At 38.7% G+C, this 14,627-nt stretch overlaps 1 protein-coding gene across 1 annotated transcript in view; it reads right to left on the minus strand.

Annotated features, from left to right (window-relative positions):
- PTPRN2 (protein tyrosine phosphatase receptor type N2) overlaps nucleotides 1–14,627 on the minus strand; it is a 676,344-nt gene that overhangs the window by 227,225 nt on the left and 434,492 nt on the right. The window contains exon 12 of the mRNA XM_080385838.1: nucleotides 12,326–12,390. Within this exon, the coding sequence (XP_080241964.1) occupies nucleotides 12,326–12,390 (65 nt within the window). The remainder of the gene's footprint in view (nucleotides 1–12,325; nucleotides 12,391–14,627) is intronic.

Genomic DNA, 14,627 nt, shown 5'->3' on the forward strand with positions numbered 1-14,627 from the left:
TTGAACAATTCCTATCCATCCCAGGTTCATAAACTTACTGGAATATTAAAATATTTACAAAAAGTGAAACAATTCCAGAAGGCTACTACCCTGTGTAGTTGATGAGGTTTAGCCCACATAGAAAAGCAGTGCAGAAAACCAGGGTCTTCCTCCTTCTGCATAAGGACCTACACCTCCATTCTGTTCTGGGTCTCTCTTGGGCTTCTATCATGAAAAAGTAGGATTTCATCCAAACGGGAAACCAGCGATGCTCCGCAATATCAAAAAGCTCTGCAGCACACAGAGCCGTATCCTGCTGAACATTAGTAGGTGTATACAGGGCACTTTTGGTGGAAACTCAGAGTGTGTGTTCTGAAGCTGCCTGTAATACTTCAGCAGTGTGAAGCAGAAGCTCCCAGCAGCACCAGAAGTTGATTGGAAATGGGACCACAGCTGAGGGCCATGAAACACCTGAAGCCTCTTCCTGACCTGTGGCAAGAGCTCAAGGACATTATATAATACAAAGTACCGTAAACAGCTAAAACAGGTTGCAGAGGTTAGTGGTGTGAGTACTCACACTGTATTGGATATATTGCTTACAAGTAGCAATGCACTGCTTATTTCCAGATACTATCTTGAGATGTATTATGGATTAATGCTTCTCTAATCAATAGATCATCATCATCATCTCTCCTCTTAAGACAAACTCGAATCAGCATTTCAGTGGAAGCTACTGTAACAGATTTTATCTTTTTTTCCTAAATATTCATCTATTGTAGCTAAAGTTACTTGTTATATATGAAGAATTCCCAATTCTCTCCAGGATGAAACAGTCATTATTTATGTTAAAATTAATAGCAAAATGTGTAAGAAGGTGAGTGAATGAAGAAGAACTTGGATTAAGTAGCGCTGGTTAACCTCAGCACAGACTGCTGCTGTTCTGCTGTAGAACGTGATGAACTTCACAGGGTCAATTTAGTGTTCTGGGAAAAAGCAAAAAGAAAAAAGGCAGCTCTGGTTCTAAGGAACACCCTGGTCATATGGGTAACAGTTAAGAGGGGCCATTCAATCTCTCAGGTGTACATCTTGGTAGTGCAGGTAGCACTAGAACAGGCAACAGGAATAATGGGGTTTCCCAGAAAATTTCTAACTACCTTACATTATCTGGCACCTGTGTGCCAGACACCTGTACGCTGCTGAACACCCATCTGCTACATATGCTACATGCATTTCTTTTCTTTTTCTTTAAGCTTGGCAAAGGAGTTGATTAGGAAGATAAAGTCTCTGAAAAACATTTTGGACAAAGATGCCAGCACAGATTGTACAGTAAAAGATATCAGGTCTGCCAGTACATGCACACCACACTCTGCAGGCTGCTTATACTTGCCTCTCAATGATTTATTGCACAAATTACTGGAGTTCTGAAATAGTACAAGCCATATCTCCATATTTCTATTTGGTATAGATTTGATAATGCAAGGATGCAACCTCCTCAACAAGCAATATTTGTATTCTAGCTAGTCTTTTTTCTTGGTCAGTGAGAATATCCTTTCGGAGCAGTCGCTGCTTATCTTTCCTTTCTGCTCTCTCCTGCTACAGGCAATATAGCTGAATGCTGCTGATATGATTTTTGTCCCATTCTAAATCTAAAAAAGATACCTTTTGTATGACAATTTCCCCAAGTATTAAATAAACTCACTGATGGTATTTCGCGTTTTAAAAGGACTAAGTCACATTGCTTGTGTGTGCACAGCTATCAGCAGCTAGATGAAACCGTCTAGTGTCCAGCAGCACTCACAACTCTTCTAGGTTGATCTCAGAAAACACAATACCCTTCCACAAAAGGATGTGCTCATATATACTTTTTTATATATATATGCAGTTACTTGTAAAATCAGAACCTTAATGATATATTTACTTTTTAAAAAAGGTCATAAACCCCCCAAGAAGTACAAGGAAGGACACAAGATTACGTACAACTACTGGCTTCAGTAATAATAATTAAAAGAAAAGTATTTCAAGGCAAACACTTCTTTTAGGACTAACCAGATTTTTGTACTAGTGTAGAAAAAAAAGTTATTAAGAAATATTTTTAACTGACTATTTTAACAGACAAGTATATTGAACATATTAACTGATATAGAAAACATACTACTCTCACATTTGGATAAACTAAGGTACATTTTATTCACATGATACCTGCAGTTGGCAACTGCCTGACTCTTCCATTCAGTGCACAGTACACAAAATAGAAGTTAGCTCTTCAGGTTGTGCATATGCACACACAGATACATAGATACACATGCAAAACCCTAAAGCAACATAGTGCACTTATCTTCTTCCCATTTTTAGATCATACATATTTCATTAAGCTTCATGCAGAGTGTCTTCTGATTTATGGTAATTGTCAACAAAAGCAAAAAATGCCTACAGTTTTAACCCTGGAGTACTGGGGATTTAACTGGGATAAAATTAAAATGTTTATGGGGGAAAAAAAACCCCATAACAGCCTAAGCCACTGGGAGCTTGACCCTTGAGATGTTGTCAATTTTTTATTTTATTTTATTGTGTTTGTTGTCTGTAGAGGCAGATGCCAGAAGCAACATCTGATGTACTGGACACGTCCAGTGTTATCCCAGCATCCTCATGGCCTGGAGGACTTGGAGTGAGACTAATTTCCATATCAAACCCAATTTAGATGAAACATCTTGGTTTAAAAAAAAAAAAAGCCAGTGCATCAATAGCCCCTTGATTAGATTTTCATCTCCTGAGCAGACAACTATGAATATTTATTACCATGAATGCAGATTTCCCTCTTTCCATTGCTCTGATCTTGAATATTACCCACTGCTAATTTTTATGAAAATTTGGGCAACATAATGTTTTCACATAAACTGACAGTTCTTGAGATAATCCCGTTATTGTTTGATGGGAAATGACAGTTTCCGCTTATTCATGTGTTAACGAGGGATTAAATATTGTTTTTCATCACCGTAATCTAAGATGGACTGGAAATTAAAATTCGAACATTGTGCATTAGCAGAGCTTTGAGGAATAGAATTTGTTTGCATTCACTTAGTAAAGATCTGTAAATTAACAGTTTAACAATCCAGTGAAAACCATACCATAAAAATGGCACTGATGTTTGTAAAATGAAGTTGTTACTCTACCTGCTAAAGGTAAAGAGCCAGAGAGAGAAACAGTTTGCAAAATGGCATCCCTTTGCAAGAGCAAGGTGCACAGTGAGCTGCTGTCAGCCCCAGTGGTCTTTGGGCATTAATGGACTGTCATTCTTCTGTGGCACAGAATCATGTCCCTTTTCCTTGTCACAGGTTCTGATATTCAAACACTTGATATAATTAGATCACATTGAAAAAATCCTCTATCATAAATCTATCAGTAACAGTAAAAGCAGTCATACTGACCCAGGAGCTGTTTTCATGCATGCCAAAGTGCTGTGCTCACACCCTATCCAGGTCTTGGCATACAGTACATAGACACATATAATTCTTCACTGAAATGGGTATTTTGCTGGAGCTGCAGTATACAGATATAACGGATCAGTTATCTCCTCAATGCTCATGCCTAATTACCAGCAATGCAAATCAGAGATACCTATATGTACCAAAGTGAAAATAGAGACCTACGGGTGGCATTCATGAGCCACCATTACATTGCTGTTTCAACAGAAGCTTTGAGTTAAGTAGGTTTGCAATTGTACTAAAAAACGCCCCAACATCTCCCTTTCATACCAGTCAAAGTGCAAATAATCCTAAAACTATGCTTAGTCAAAGCAATTCAAACATCTACCTAACCAAACATCGAAACTATCTCATTAGGATAAATCTTGCTGATTCATGGAAATAAGTAACAAACCAGCTGCAACAAAACTAATTTAATAGGAATTCTCATGGTTAAATTTGGAACCTTGTTAAAAATATTCTGACTAAGAAATGATGTCATGTGTACAGCACATAAAGCCTTGCATTCTGAAGGATGCTGAAGTGATGGACGGGCAGCAGCACTATAGCAATGTTGCCTCTAAGGATGGAAACTCAGTGATGTACAGGTGCAAAACTGTTCTGGGCAGGACAAAGGAGAATGCGCTACCAAACCTTCAGCCTTCCCAGAAAGCACATCTGATCTAAAGTTTTACAGCCTAGTTCTAAAAAACCTGCAATAAATGGCACAGCAATTCTTGTAAGTAGATAGGAAAAAAAAAGTCACTAGCTGCAGCTGAAGCTTTAATTCTTAGGGAAACACATGCCTTAAACACCTGTGCTACAAGGCAGACCACTCTGGAACTGCCTGCTGGGAACGGTCCCTGGCCCGGATCTTGCTTAGATTTAGAAGCAAAACAGCCTAGAAGAGTACAAGTTGGCACAGGACGCGATGTGAGTGACCATGCCAACAATTACAAGTACAGATGAATGTGGGACCATGACAGGCTCTGTGCCCTGTTCTTGTTTATTTTGCTAAGGCTGACATAGATATAAGGCCCCTGATGCCAGGGATTTATACACAAAGGTTGGATGTCTCACAGCTTGAATCTTAGCTCAAGACACTTACCCTCCTAATGCCTACAGAACGAGAGCAGAGGTCCTGGCGCATGGCTTACCATGTCGAACTGGAGAGGAGCATTTGCTTCCCAGGGACTGCTAGAGAGAGGGCTGAGGGGACGGGATCTGCTACCTCCTCCTCTTCTCCAACAGTTAAATCTGTGTAGATAACTATGTAAATAGTTAAATAGCTTGAAATCCCTGTGTTCCTGCCAGGATCAAGCTCTTGCCTCTGGAGGTGGAAGAATCTCCCTTGTCACAATTTCTGACCAGTTCTATCGCTCAAACTTCAGATGGTTAAAGAGAATTTAATCTTAATCCACAGTTTACCCAGCCAACCCATTACACCACTAACAATTTTGTTTTCCTTTGAGTCATAATGAACTGGCTGCGGGTAGAGGGAGGATGCTGAATTTCATGAATCAGTGAGGTACCTAGTACAAACAATCATGTTCTCCTATGTAAAGATCCTACATGCCTTCTTTATATATATAACAAATGCAGGATGCCAAATCACAGGGTAGATGATAACTGATTTTTAAGCAGAATTACCCTGCAGTTTGCTTTATGTAGTCAGTACTACTATCTAAATCTCCTTTCTCTACATATCCATGATGGTTTGTAAGGGAAACTGCTTTAAAAACAATGGTATGACACGGCCTAAAACCAAGACAAAACCTTAAAACAATCATATGCTACTTTTTTAACAGAACAATGTTAACAAAGACAAAAAGGAACAACACTGGTAGGATGCATAAGTTCCTGAAGCCACAAGGCAAACCGTATCTTGTTTCATTTTACATGATTCTGAATAAAAATTGAATTGCTTTAGTTGCCATGACAACTGCCACATCACTTGGCACTTCTGCTCCTTTAAATCACACAGTGCTACTGTAAAGGAATTCATGAAACAACATGACACTTGAATACTTGTGCTTTTTATACTGTTTCAGGAGGAAAACATAAATCAATATAGACTGATAGTTGTCTCTGAAAATCAGGTTTGTTGTATTTTTCTTAACATTATAATCTCCTCATTTCCTTGTCGTGATCTTTAAAAATTTGTAAAGAAGGTGGAGGGCGTTGTCACAATCAGAGCACAAGGAAAGAAATTACTACTGACACCTGATTTCCAAACTGAAGCTGTGACCTGTCATTCAGATGTCAAAATACCTCTGCTATGCAGTATTCAAATCAAATACAGGGGATAAACATTGGAACTTTGCCCCTCCACAACCAGAGACAGTGTGATATGTGACAGAAGACAGTCTCAGTAGCATCCAGGCATCTCTTTAACTCTAAACTTAGCAGTAGCTTAAAAGGAAAGTCTAACTATATACTTAAAGATAAAGCATATTCTAAACGTTTGCAGAATTGGGGCCATGATTTATATTGTTTTAGTATGTTCCATATATAACATGCAGTCACAGAAGGTATATGACAAAATAATGTGGTAAAATTATATACATATTCATGCTGCATATTTTTTGTTTTTATTTTGCTGTTTATTAACACTCTGGATGCAATTTATTTGAAAAGCAGCCCTTTAGTGGGCTGTGTACCATAATGAATAGTTAATAAATAGCATTACCATTATCTCTAAATACTAACTAAAATGCATTTTGCAAAAACATACAAGATCTTAAATAAATGAGCCATAGAGCTCCATCATTCTCTTTGGAGAAATTTAATGTTCTGTTTAGTTTTATTCCTTAAGGCTCGTGAAGCATTACTTCTAAACGTTACTGTATGACTAACTTCTGATTAGCATCACTTTACTATACAAGTATACTCACAGAACTGTAATAGTCAGATATTATTCACTGTCAGTAAAACTCCATAAAAGTAGTATATTACTAGTAACATTCTATGTAAAATATAGTCTATGAATTTTTAAGGGTTACACAGCTTTAGATGCTGTAATTTGTGTGTGTGTGATAAGGTGAATCTTCCTCATTGTGCCTTCACCAAGAATATTTCTAGGATTGTACTCCTTAAAGTGTTTCATTTCATGTTTTCTTCTTTATATATGTATAGACTTCAAGTTGCATGCCTTAAAGCAAAGACCCCCTCTGTGACCTGACGCATGCCTTGCCCATAGCAATGTGTGCTGCTCCAGAACACTGTCCTCCTGGAAATCTCTGTTAACTGCTAATCAACACAGCCACAGTGATCAGTGAGAGCCAGCAGCAAGGGCTGTCTGCAGGATCTCCAATCCCACATCTCATGTTACAGGAAAAAATTAATTTGTTGATCTCAAAGCCATGGGTTTTGTAGGAAAAAATACTGAAAGCAGACTCATGGAAAAAGCCCTCCCTGGTGTGCCCTGGTGTAGGAGTGCTTACACTGTAATGCAGAGGTGTATTCCCTCATATGCACCTGTGTTCAGCTTCAGCCCAATTAGTTCTGCCAAGAGGAGGGTGGGTTTCAACAGAAGTTGAAAAACTTAGCTGTGACGGGCTAAAACTGGAATATTTATGCATGCAGTGCTGCTGTTCCTACACTGCAGTCAGTACCAGAGCTACCCTAAGTGATCTTGGGTACAGCATCCCTTCCCATCCCAGTGTACCTCTGGGCATGATGGGTGCTCCAGATCAGGAGTGTTTGCTGAGTGCCCAGATGTCACTGTAAGAAAGGCAGCTGGAGTTAGTTTGATCTTTACAAGCCAAAATCCAACCCTCAGCATTCTACCTAGTAGTCAGAGATCAGAAAAAAGCTGACACCTTATTCTACAGGAACTGCAAATGATTTGTCAAGTTCTGCACTCACTCCCATTTTTTATGGATTTCCAATGTCATACTGGGTAAAATGTGGATACACAGACATTAATGACAAAATTTGGCAACATTAAGGCAGATAAGTTAGAAATCCAACTCCTGCCTCAAAGATGCTTGCACAACACTGGAAACTCTTATCATGTCCTCTAGCTTCACTAGAGTTTTTAAATGCAGACTTCTTTATTGTAGTAACATCACTTTATGCAACATCAACGTAATTCTACAACTATCAAGATATCTATAAATGAGAATAACCTGAAGCACGTCAAAATTTCACTACTCTATTTTAGAACATCTAGAGGTATGGCAGTGTTCATTTTGCATATATTTTGGGTTATCTCCATTTGGTTTAGAAAACTATTCTAATTCTTATGTCTGCTATATGAGAACTATGATTCAAATTTTACAAACAAAGTTACAATTCCAGTGATGATTCTGTTTTATGCAGCCCTACTGGGAAATTGAAAGACTTAATTTAAAATAATGTTTTCTGGAGTGGGTACTGTTTTAACAGTTCAAGACAGAAACAGTGCCATTGCCTCAGCTTGTTTCAGGCTTTGATTCAGAACATTTATTATTCACAGACTCTTAGCCTCCAAAACCTGATTTGAATCATTACACTTTCTCGAGCCACTGGAGAGCCTAACCTGTTACTCTGAAATTGTGTGGAAAACAAATTTCAGCCAACAGCTGGATAAACAGTTATTTTTCCATGGCACAGCAACTGCATTTGAACCATTATTTGAAATTTTCTTAAACTGGAGCTGGACTTGAACCAGACAAACTCCAGTTACAGCCAACCTCAGCAAGGAATTGAACTGAAAACTGCTGCACTTTTATAGTAATTAAAAAGTCTTCTGTGATGAGGAAGAAGTGGTTAAGTTCCTAAAGGATGTGGAAGGTATTCCAGGTTACCCAGTGACCTCTGTGTGGGGCTGTGGTTCACGGTGCTTACCGAGCTCCCTTGGGCTGGAAAGCAGCTCCTGGGTACAAGTCCAGTTGGAATCGTGTTTGCCTGGGACTGGGGATCCCAGCCCTGCTGAATCCTGAACTCAGCAGGAGTCAGGTGGAGCTGTGCTGCTCTAAGGAGGCTTTCGCTCCGTGTGAGACCGAATGCTGTCCCAAAGATATCATAGGGGTGCTTAGCCACGCAAAGCAACAAATTCAACATGTATTTCTGCAAAATGCAATGGTCCACATCAAATTGGGAGATAGGAAAATGGAGTTATGGGTCCTGCTTAAATGCTGTTTAGCTCTTCAGGTTTTTTACCAGTACTATGCCTCTTACGGTATTATGCAAATATACACATAGATAACACTTACATTCATACACTCACATACGCTCAACTAGAGGAGGTTCTTGAACTTCTAAAGATGACCTTAGGACTTCAGAGATTTATTTCATGTGTGGGAGATCAAAAGAAAATACCTCAAAGACGACACCAGCTTTACTGTATCTGAATAACCAAGAAGGTGTGAAAGAGCTCATGATGAATTTAACCGGTGCAAACAGCATGCATGACAATGACTCAAATCTTGGAAGGCTACTGTATAGGAGTTTTAGAGATGTTATAGGTGCTGGAAAACTCCAAACAGAAGATAAACATCTTAGGAAATATAATTCCAGAGGCAGTCAGTACTACAGCAATGCACACATCCCTAGGATTTCAATGTCGGCAGTGGTTTTCCCTACAGTGGAGTTATTCCTGGTTTTCTAGTATAACAGCCTTCTTTCAAACAAGATAGGTGCCAAAATAATTAGCACTTTAAGAGCGATACACAGCACATGGAGCTCCAGTCCAAGTCCATTGAATACTCTGTCGGCAAATGTTGGATGTTGAGGTGGATGTGCTGTGGAAGTCCCAGTATGGGTCTGTTCCACTATGACCTGAAGGAAGCTCTGCTTACCCACAGTCCAGACAACGCTTTGCACTATATCATCCAAACCTTCCCATGAAACATATAGAACATTTAAGTCAACATCCTGACACATGAGCAGCTTCTGACACTGCAGCTCAGGAACTCATTTTTAATCCTGCTAAAGCAGAGCCTCTCCTATGTTGATGCAATGCAGCTAACCTCAGCTCTATCCCAGAAAACTCACTGAAGCTGCGGAAATCTTTTGTATGACATAAAGATGATGAATTGTATTGTAGCTGTGGTAGACTCCAGACCCGTGTTGTTAATGACTACATAGCACATGTTTATGCAGTGACATAAAAGCAATTCATCACCCCTCCCTGGACTTCACTGAATGGCTCAGTAAACTTGGTATGAATTTTATAATCTGTTGTTGGTTTTGAAATGCTTTTCTTGAGATAGAAAGTGAGAGATTGAGAAGCTCTGAGAAGCATTTACCTTTACAAAGAGGCAGTTTCCTTCTGCTGCACCCAAGGCCTGAGTAGTCATTGGTGTCTACACATTCCTTACTGAGGCACAAATCCTGTTATCATAGACCAACACCCAAACCAGATTCTACTGTCCAGAGCAACACCGGAATTATTGCTGAGCTTAGAACAATTCCTGCATTTGTTTATACAGCTGCTCCATTTGCCACTAGTATCTCAGCTATATTTCTCTTGAGCTATTTCAGATATGAATGTTGCCATGCAAAATTAATCCTTTTTGTTTTGCAGTCCTGCAAGTAAAGATTATATATCCATTAACTTTGTCATGAATCTGACCCACTATCCAAACAAAAAGGCCATTTCTCATTCTGAAACAAGATTTTTTTTCTAAGTACTTCTGATTTGAGCATCTTGACTTTGATTTACAGTTACCTTTACATATAATTCTATTCCTACTTGTGAAGAAAAAAAAAAATCCTTATTCAACAAAAGGCTCCTTCATTATGTTAAAATATGTACTTTCTATTGTTTTAACACTGTTAAACACCAGGGTGAATAAAAAACAAACTGCAAAACTGGATTAACAGAGTTAGATTTAACCTGACATAGCCTGAATCTGATACCCCATCAACAAAGAAACAGCTTGGTTACAGCACTCCATTATTTTTCATGTAGGTGAGACTGCAGAAATGTATTCATTATGTACACAATCATATCTGATAAGGCTTAGAAAGGGGAATGTACACAGCTGGGAGAATCCACATGCAACAAAATATATAAGCAGCTGATAAATGTTCTTCCATCACCTTAATGCTCCAAACCACTTGGTTCTTTCGTTGCTGATCACCATATATCAGATGTAACCTGGAATATCTTTAGGCCAAAATTCCCTCAGTTAATTGATTTTCAAATGTTGCCTTCTAAAAATAAATATTTGGCAGAGTATAAAGCACAACCTTCTGTCAAAGTCTTTATTAATCCAAGTAGTATCACCAGTTTTTTAAAAAGCTATGATAGCCTAAAGGCATGGGAGATGAGTTCTGCTTACTAAACCAAGCACAAGAACCAGATCAGGGAGATCTCTAACCTAAAAACTTGTTCATTTTCTCCAGTTCTATTAGCTGGTCTTAAAAAAACCTAAAGTCCTCGAGGCTATGTCTCCAGTATATCCTTAGAATACCACGGTCACAACAACGCTAGTACTACAATGCGGATTGATAATGCATTTAGCAGGTGACAACTTCTTGCATTTCAAGTATTCCAAAATGCTTGCTTTCTCCATTGACCACATATGAGATAACAATTCATTTAAGAGTAAGTGTATGAAGTGAAGTGGGCTTTCACTTTCCAGCTGACTTTGAAGCCAGCTGGAATTCACTCAATGGCTGGAATCGGACAAAACACGTGGAGGTATTTCATTAGCATGAGAAATCCTGTTAGGTAAAATTTTACTGCTTGTGGCTTCCACAGTCTGTGCCACAGTCCTGGTTGTCCTGTCACTTAGCAGAAGCCAGGGCTTGTGGACAGCACAAACAGGCTTCAATCTGGCTTGAAATCAGGACACAGCCTGAGGTGCACAGCCACACTCCATGATACACTTCCCAGCTCTTGAATTATGCACCTTTAAGAACCTCGACTAGTTAAATCAGCTCCAGTCAAGGAGAGATGCTGGTTTGCATTTTCTGATGGTTTCACCTTTGTGTGTTTCCACATTCTAATTCTTACAGCTTTGACCCTGGGCATCTCAGCAGGTCTCAGTGTTGGTAAATCTTCAGGACAAAGTCTTTTAATAATGTGAATAAAGTTACACTTTAATAATGTGAATAAAGTTACACAAAGAACCTCAGAAATCCTGGCAAGTTAAGTTCTTAGGCATGAACTGATAAAAATTAGAAATATAGAAAATGAAAATCAGTAAAAAAAGAAAAAAAGTAAATTCTTTCAGTATATTAAGTTAGTAATTCATTATTCTTAACACTGAGAATAATGTAATCACAAGAAAAAGGCATTTGTCTAGCCCTGTGAGCATTCACCACTATCAAAATTACTTAAATGAAAAGGAAAAAAAAGATAACTGTGTACACAAAATTAGCACGAGAATTAGCAATCAACTGTAGTTCATACAAGGTTCTTAGCAGATAGCATCATCTTTATTAATAAATGATGAACTGCTTAGTGGAGTTTTTGCTTAGTGATATCACCATAATAACAGACACATGTTTTATTTATGTTTCAAGTTACATCCAAAATAAGCAAGTCGTTCACTGTCAGATTCCCTCTAACATCTGAAGACTCTTTACCCCAAATTTAAACTTTCATTGATCTAGACGAGATAGCACTCCATCAAAACCAAGGGGAATGATACGATGACTTCAGTTGCTGTGCACATCTTTGGGGATTTTGTTTCTGTGATACAACAAAGCAAAAACCCGCATTTCTTAAAGCCGGCTGCACTTTTCTTATAAGGATGGTATTTTTTTCTCTGTGGGATACAGTTCTATTTGTGCAGCAGATTGTATTTTGACAGATGCAACTGTATCATAAAAAGGCCCTTAGCACTATCAGACTGGTAGCTCACAAATGTTCATGAGCTCCAGGATTTCTTGAAAAAAAACAACAATTAAAATGTTTTTGAGAGTGTAAAAAGCCCCAAGCCACTTACCTCCCCCACACCAGTCTGCAGAATTTTCAGTCCAGTTGTTTTTTCAAGCTTGTCTTTGTTTATGGCTGTAAGGAAAATGAGATTGAAAGAGTTACAGGAAAGCTGGAATATGCATGTTTTTGCAGCATTTATGATGTAACTGACCTGCTTCCCTCCATCAGTAAATTCATGAGGGTTCCTTCTTATGCCACCTATGGAATATCTTTCACTGATAGCAACTCTGCTAGTCAGTTTTATAAATGGACAGGTATGCCACTAATTGTTCATTATTATGTGAAAAAGAAAGAAAAACTGATTCTAGTTCCCTTGCATACACAGCGCCACACAAACTTATATACAATATGTTTGGGAAATTCTCTTCAGTGGAAACTTCCCACGCTTTTGCTTGCAGTGAAGAGCAGGGCAGCACCTTGCCATTACCACAGCACTGTCACTGTGTAGGACATTTCACAATAAATAGACCCTTATCTAGCAGGTAAGATAAATAGTTTATTTCACAACATTGGGATGCAACTCAAAATGTTTTCTTTTTTCGAAATTTAGTTTTTGTCCTATTTATGAACTTCTATATCAGTAAAAGCATTAAAAAAAAAAAAAAAAAAAAAAAAAGCAATCCAGCATAAATCAGCTAAACACAAACAGGTAGTAATCACTAAGACTACACTTATACTTGAAAACCCAAACATGCCCAGGGCATGAAGTTGAGCACTATCTTACCAGTGCCCATATTTTTCAGTCATTGCCATGGTCTTCACAAGATTTTGGCCTTTGCCTAGCAGCATCCTCACAAAACAATGCTCAACCGCAGCTCTGGGGACAGTCCAAGGATGAGATTATTCCCACCTAGGGGTATAGGTAAGGTCATCCAGTTTTGGATGGGAGGACTTTAACCTTCTAGATGCAAATTGTGACAGTGGGACTCTTGGCCAAAACCCAGGCAGATGGCTTGATTTATTTGTGAATAGAAATGAAGCCTTGTAGCCTTGTTAAACTCTCCTCCCTTTAGCAGTCTAGTCATTAACTGTGTAACCCAAGTGAGTCATCCAGGTTCTCTCCGCAGTCAATGGAAAGGGATGAACATTTAATATGATGAGTCATCCCACATATCTTACACGCATCTGCAGGCACCTATCTCTTTCGTTTGATTACGGACACAGTTTGGACAGACTCAGCTTTTCAGTTTAAGTTGCCTAAAAGAAACATTCCTACCAGAAAGGACAAGAAGTATGCTAGAACATATTGTACACTGTAAGTTTACATAAAAAAACCAACAGAGATTAATATATTTTTCTTTCATTTGTAAAAAATGCTCTTTAATTGTTGGCATTTGAGACATATTCATAGCAGATCAGAGTGCAGCAGACAGTTCTCAGAAGCAATATTACTGTGAGCTGAGAATTCAGTTTGTTTAAAGTGCAACACAAATGACTCACATTTATTTCAGAGGTGAGGTGTATTATTAGGGCTCGATCTCACCTCATACATCCAAAATATGGAGATTTTGGTAAGTGCTTTTAAGTGCAAAGACTCGAGAAGTGAAACTGTAATACAGAGAAACTTTTCTGACTGCCTTCAGCAAGGGATGAACATTGCCTGTGATTCAAATGGAGAGGAAAGTCCTGCCCACATTTTAGGCCCCTGCACAGCTTCACTTTTGCTTCTTTTTAATATGCTACCAATTAAGCAGATAGGAACATGGAGTCCCAAGTTAAGAAAGCTGAAATGCATGTTTTGTTGGATGACAGCCTAGAAAACTTACACAATACTCACATACTTAACACTTATGCCATGCTTTACATATTTACAAACATTTATTCCACTCAGAGTCACAGGGACCACATGAGGAGAGCTGCCTGGACCATGCAATTTGAGTTCACATTTTCACTGTGTTGTATATGTTGTGCGGTATGGATTTCCAAAACATAAGTAAATCTTTGCCAGCAAGCTTGATTTTCAGCCTTCCAATGGACTCTGGACTATGTTACTTCACTGATGGCTGATGACCTGCCATGTCTAACAGCATTATCCCTTTTGGATGTGCCATTTTGCTGCAAAGTTGTGCCATGCTACCGCACTGACCACATCACACCCAGCATACAACTTAAAGGTAGATTTCTACCGAATGAAAATATGTAGAAACCTCCATAGCCTCCTTCAAAGAAACCAAGTCGTCCAACAAATGATTCTTTGGTAGCTTAAGATAAAGAAAACTGCACAGCAGAGTGGCTGCAAAATGAATGGGTATAAGTACGCAACAAGGCTTAAATCCCAGTGTGTAACTTCCTACCACATGAACAGTTAA

This window comes from Falco punctatus (assembly GCF_963210335.1).
Source record: "Falco punctatus genome assembly, chromosome: 4".
Taxonomy (NCBI): domain Eukaryota; kingdom Metazoa; phylum Chordata; class Aves; order Falconiformes; family Falconidae; genus Falco; species Falco punctatus.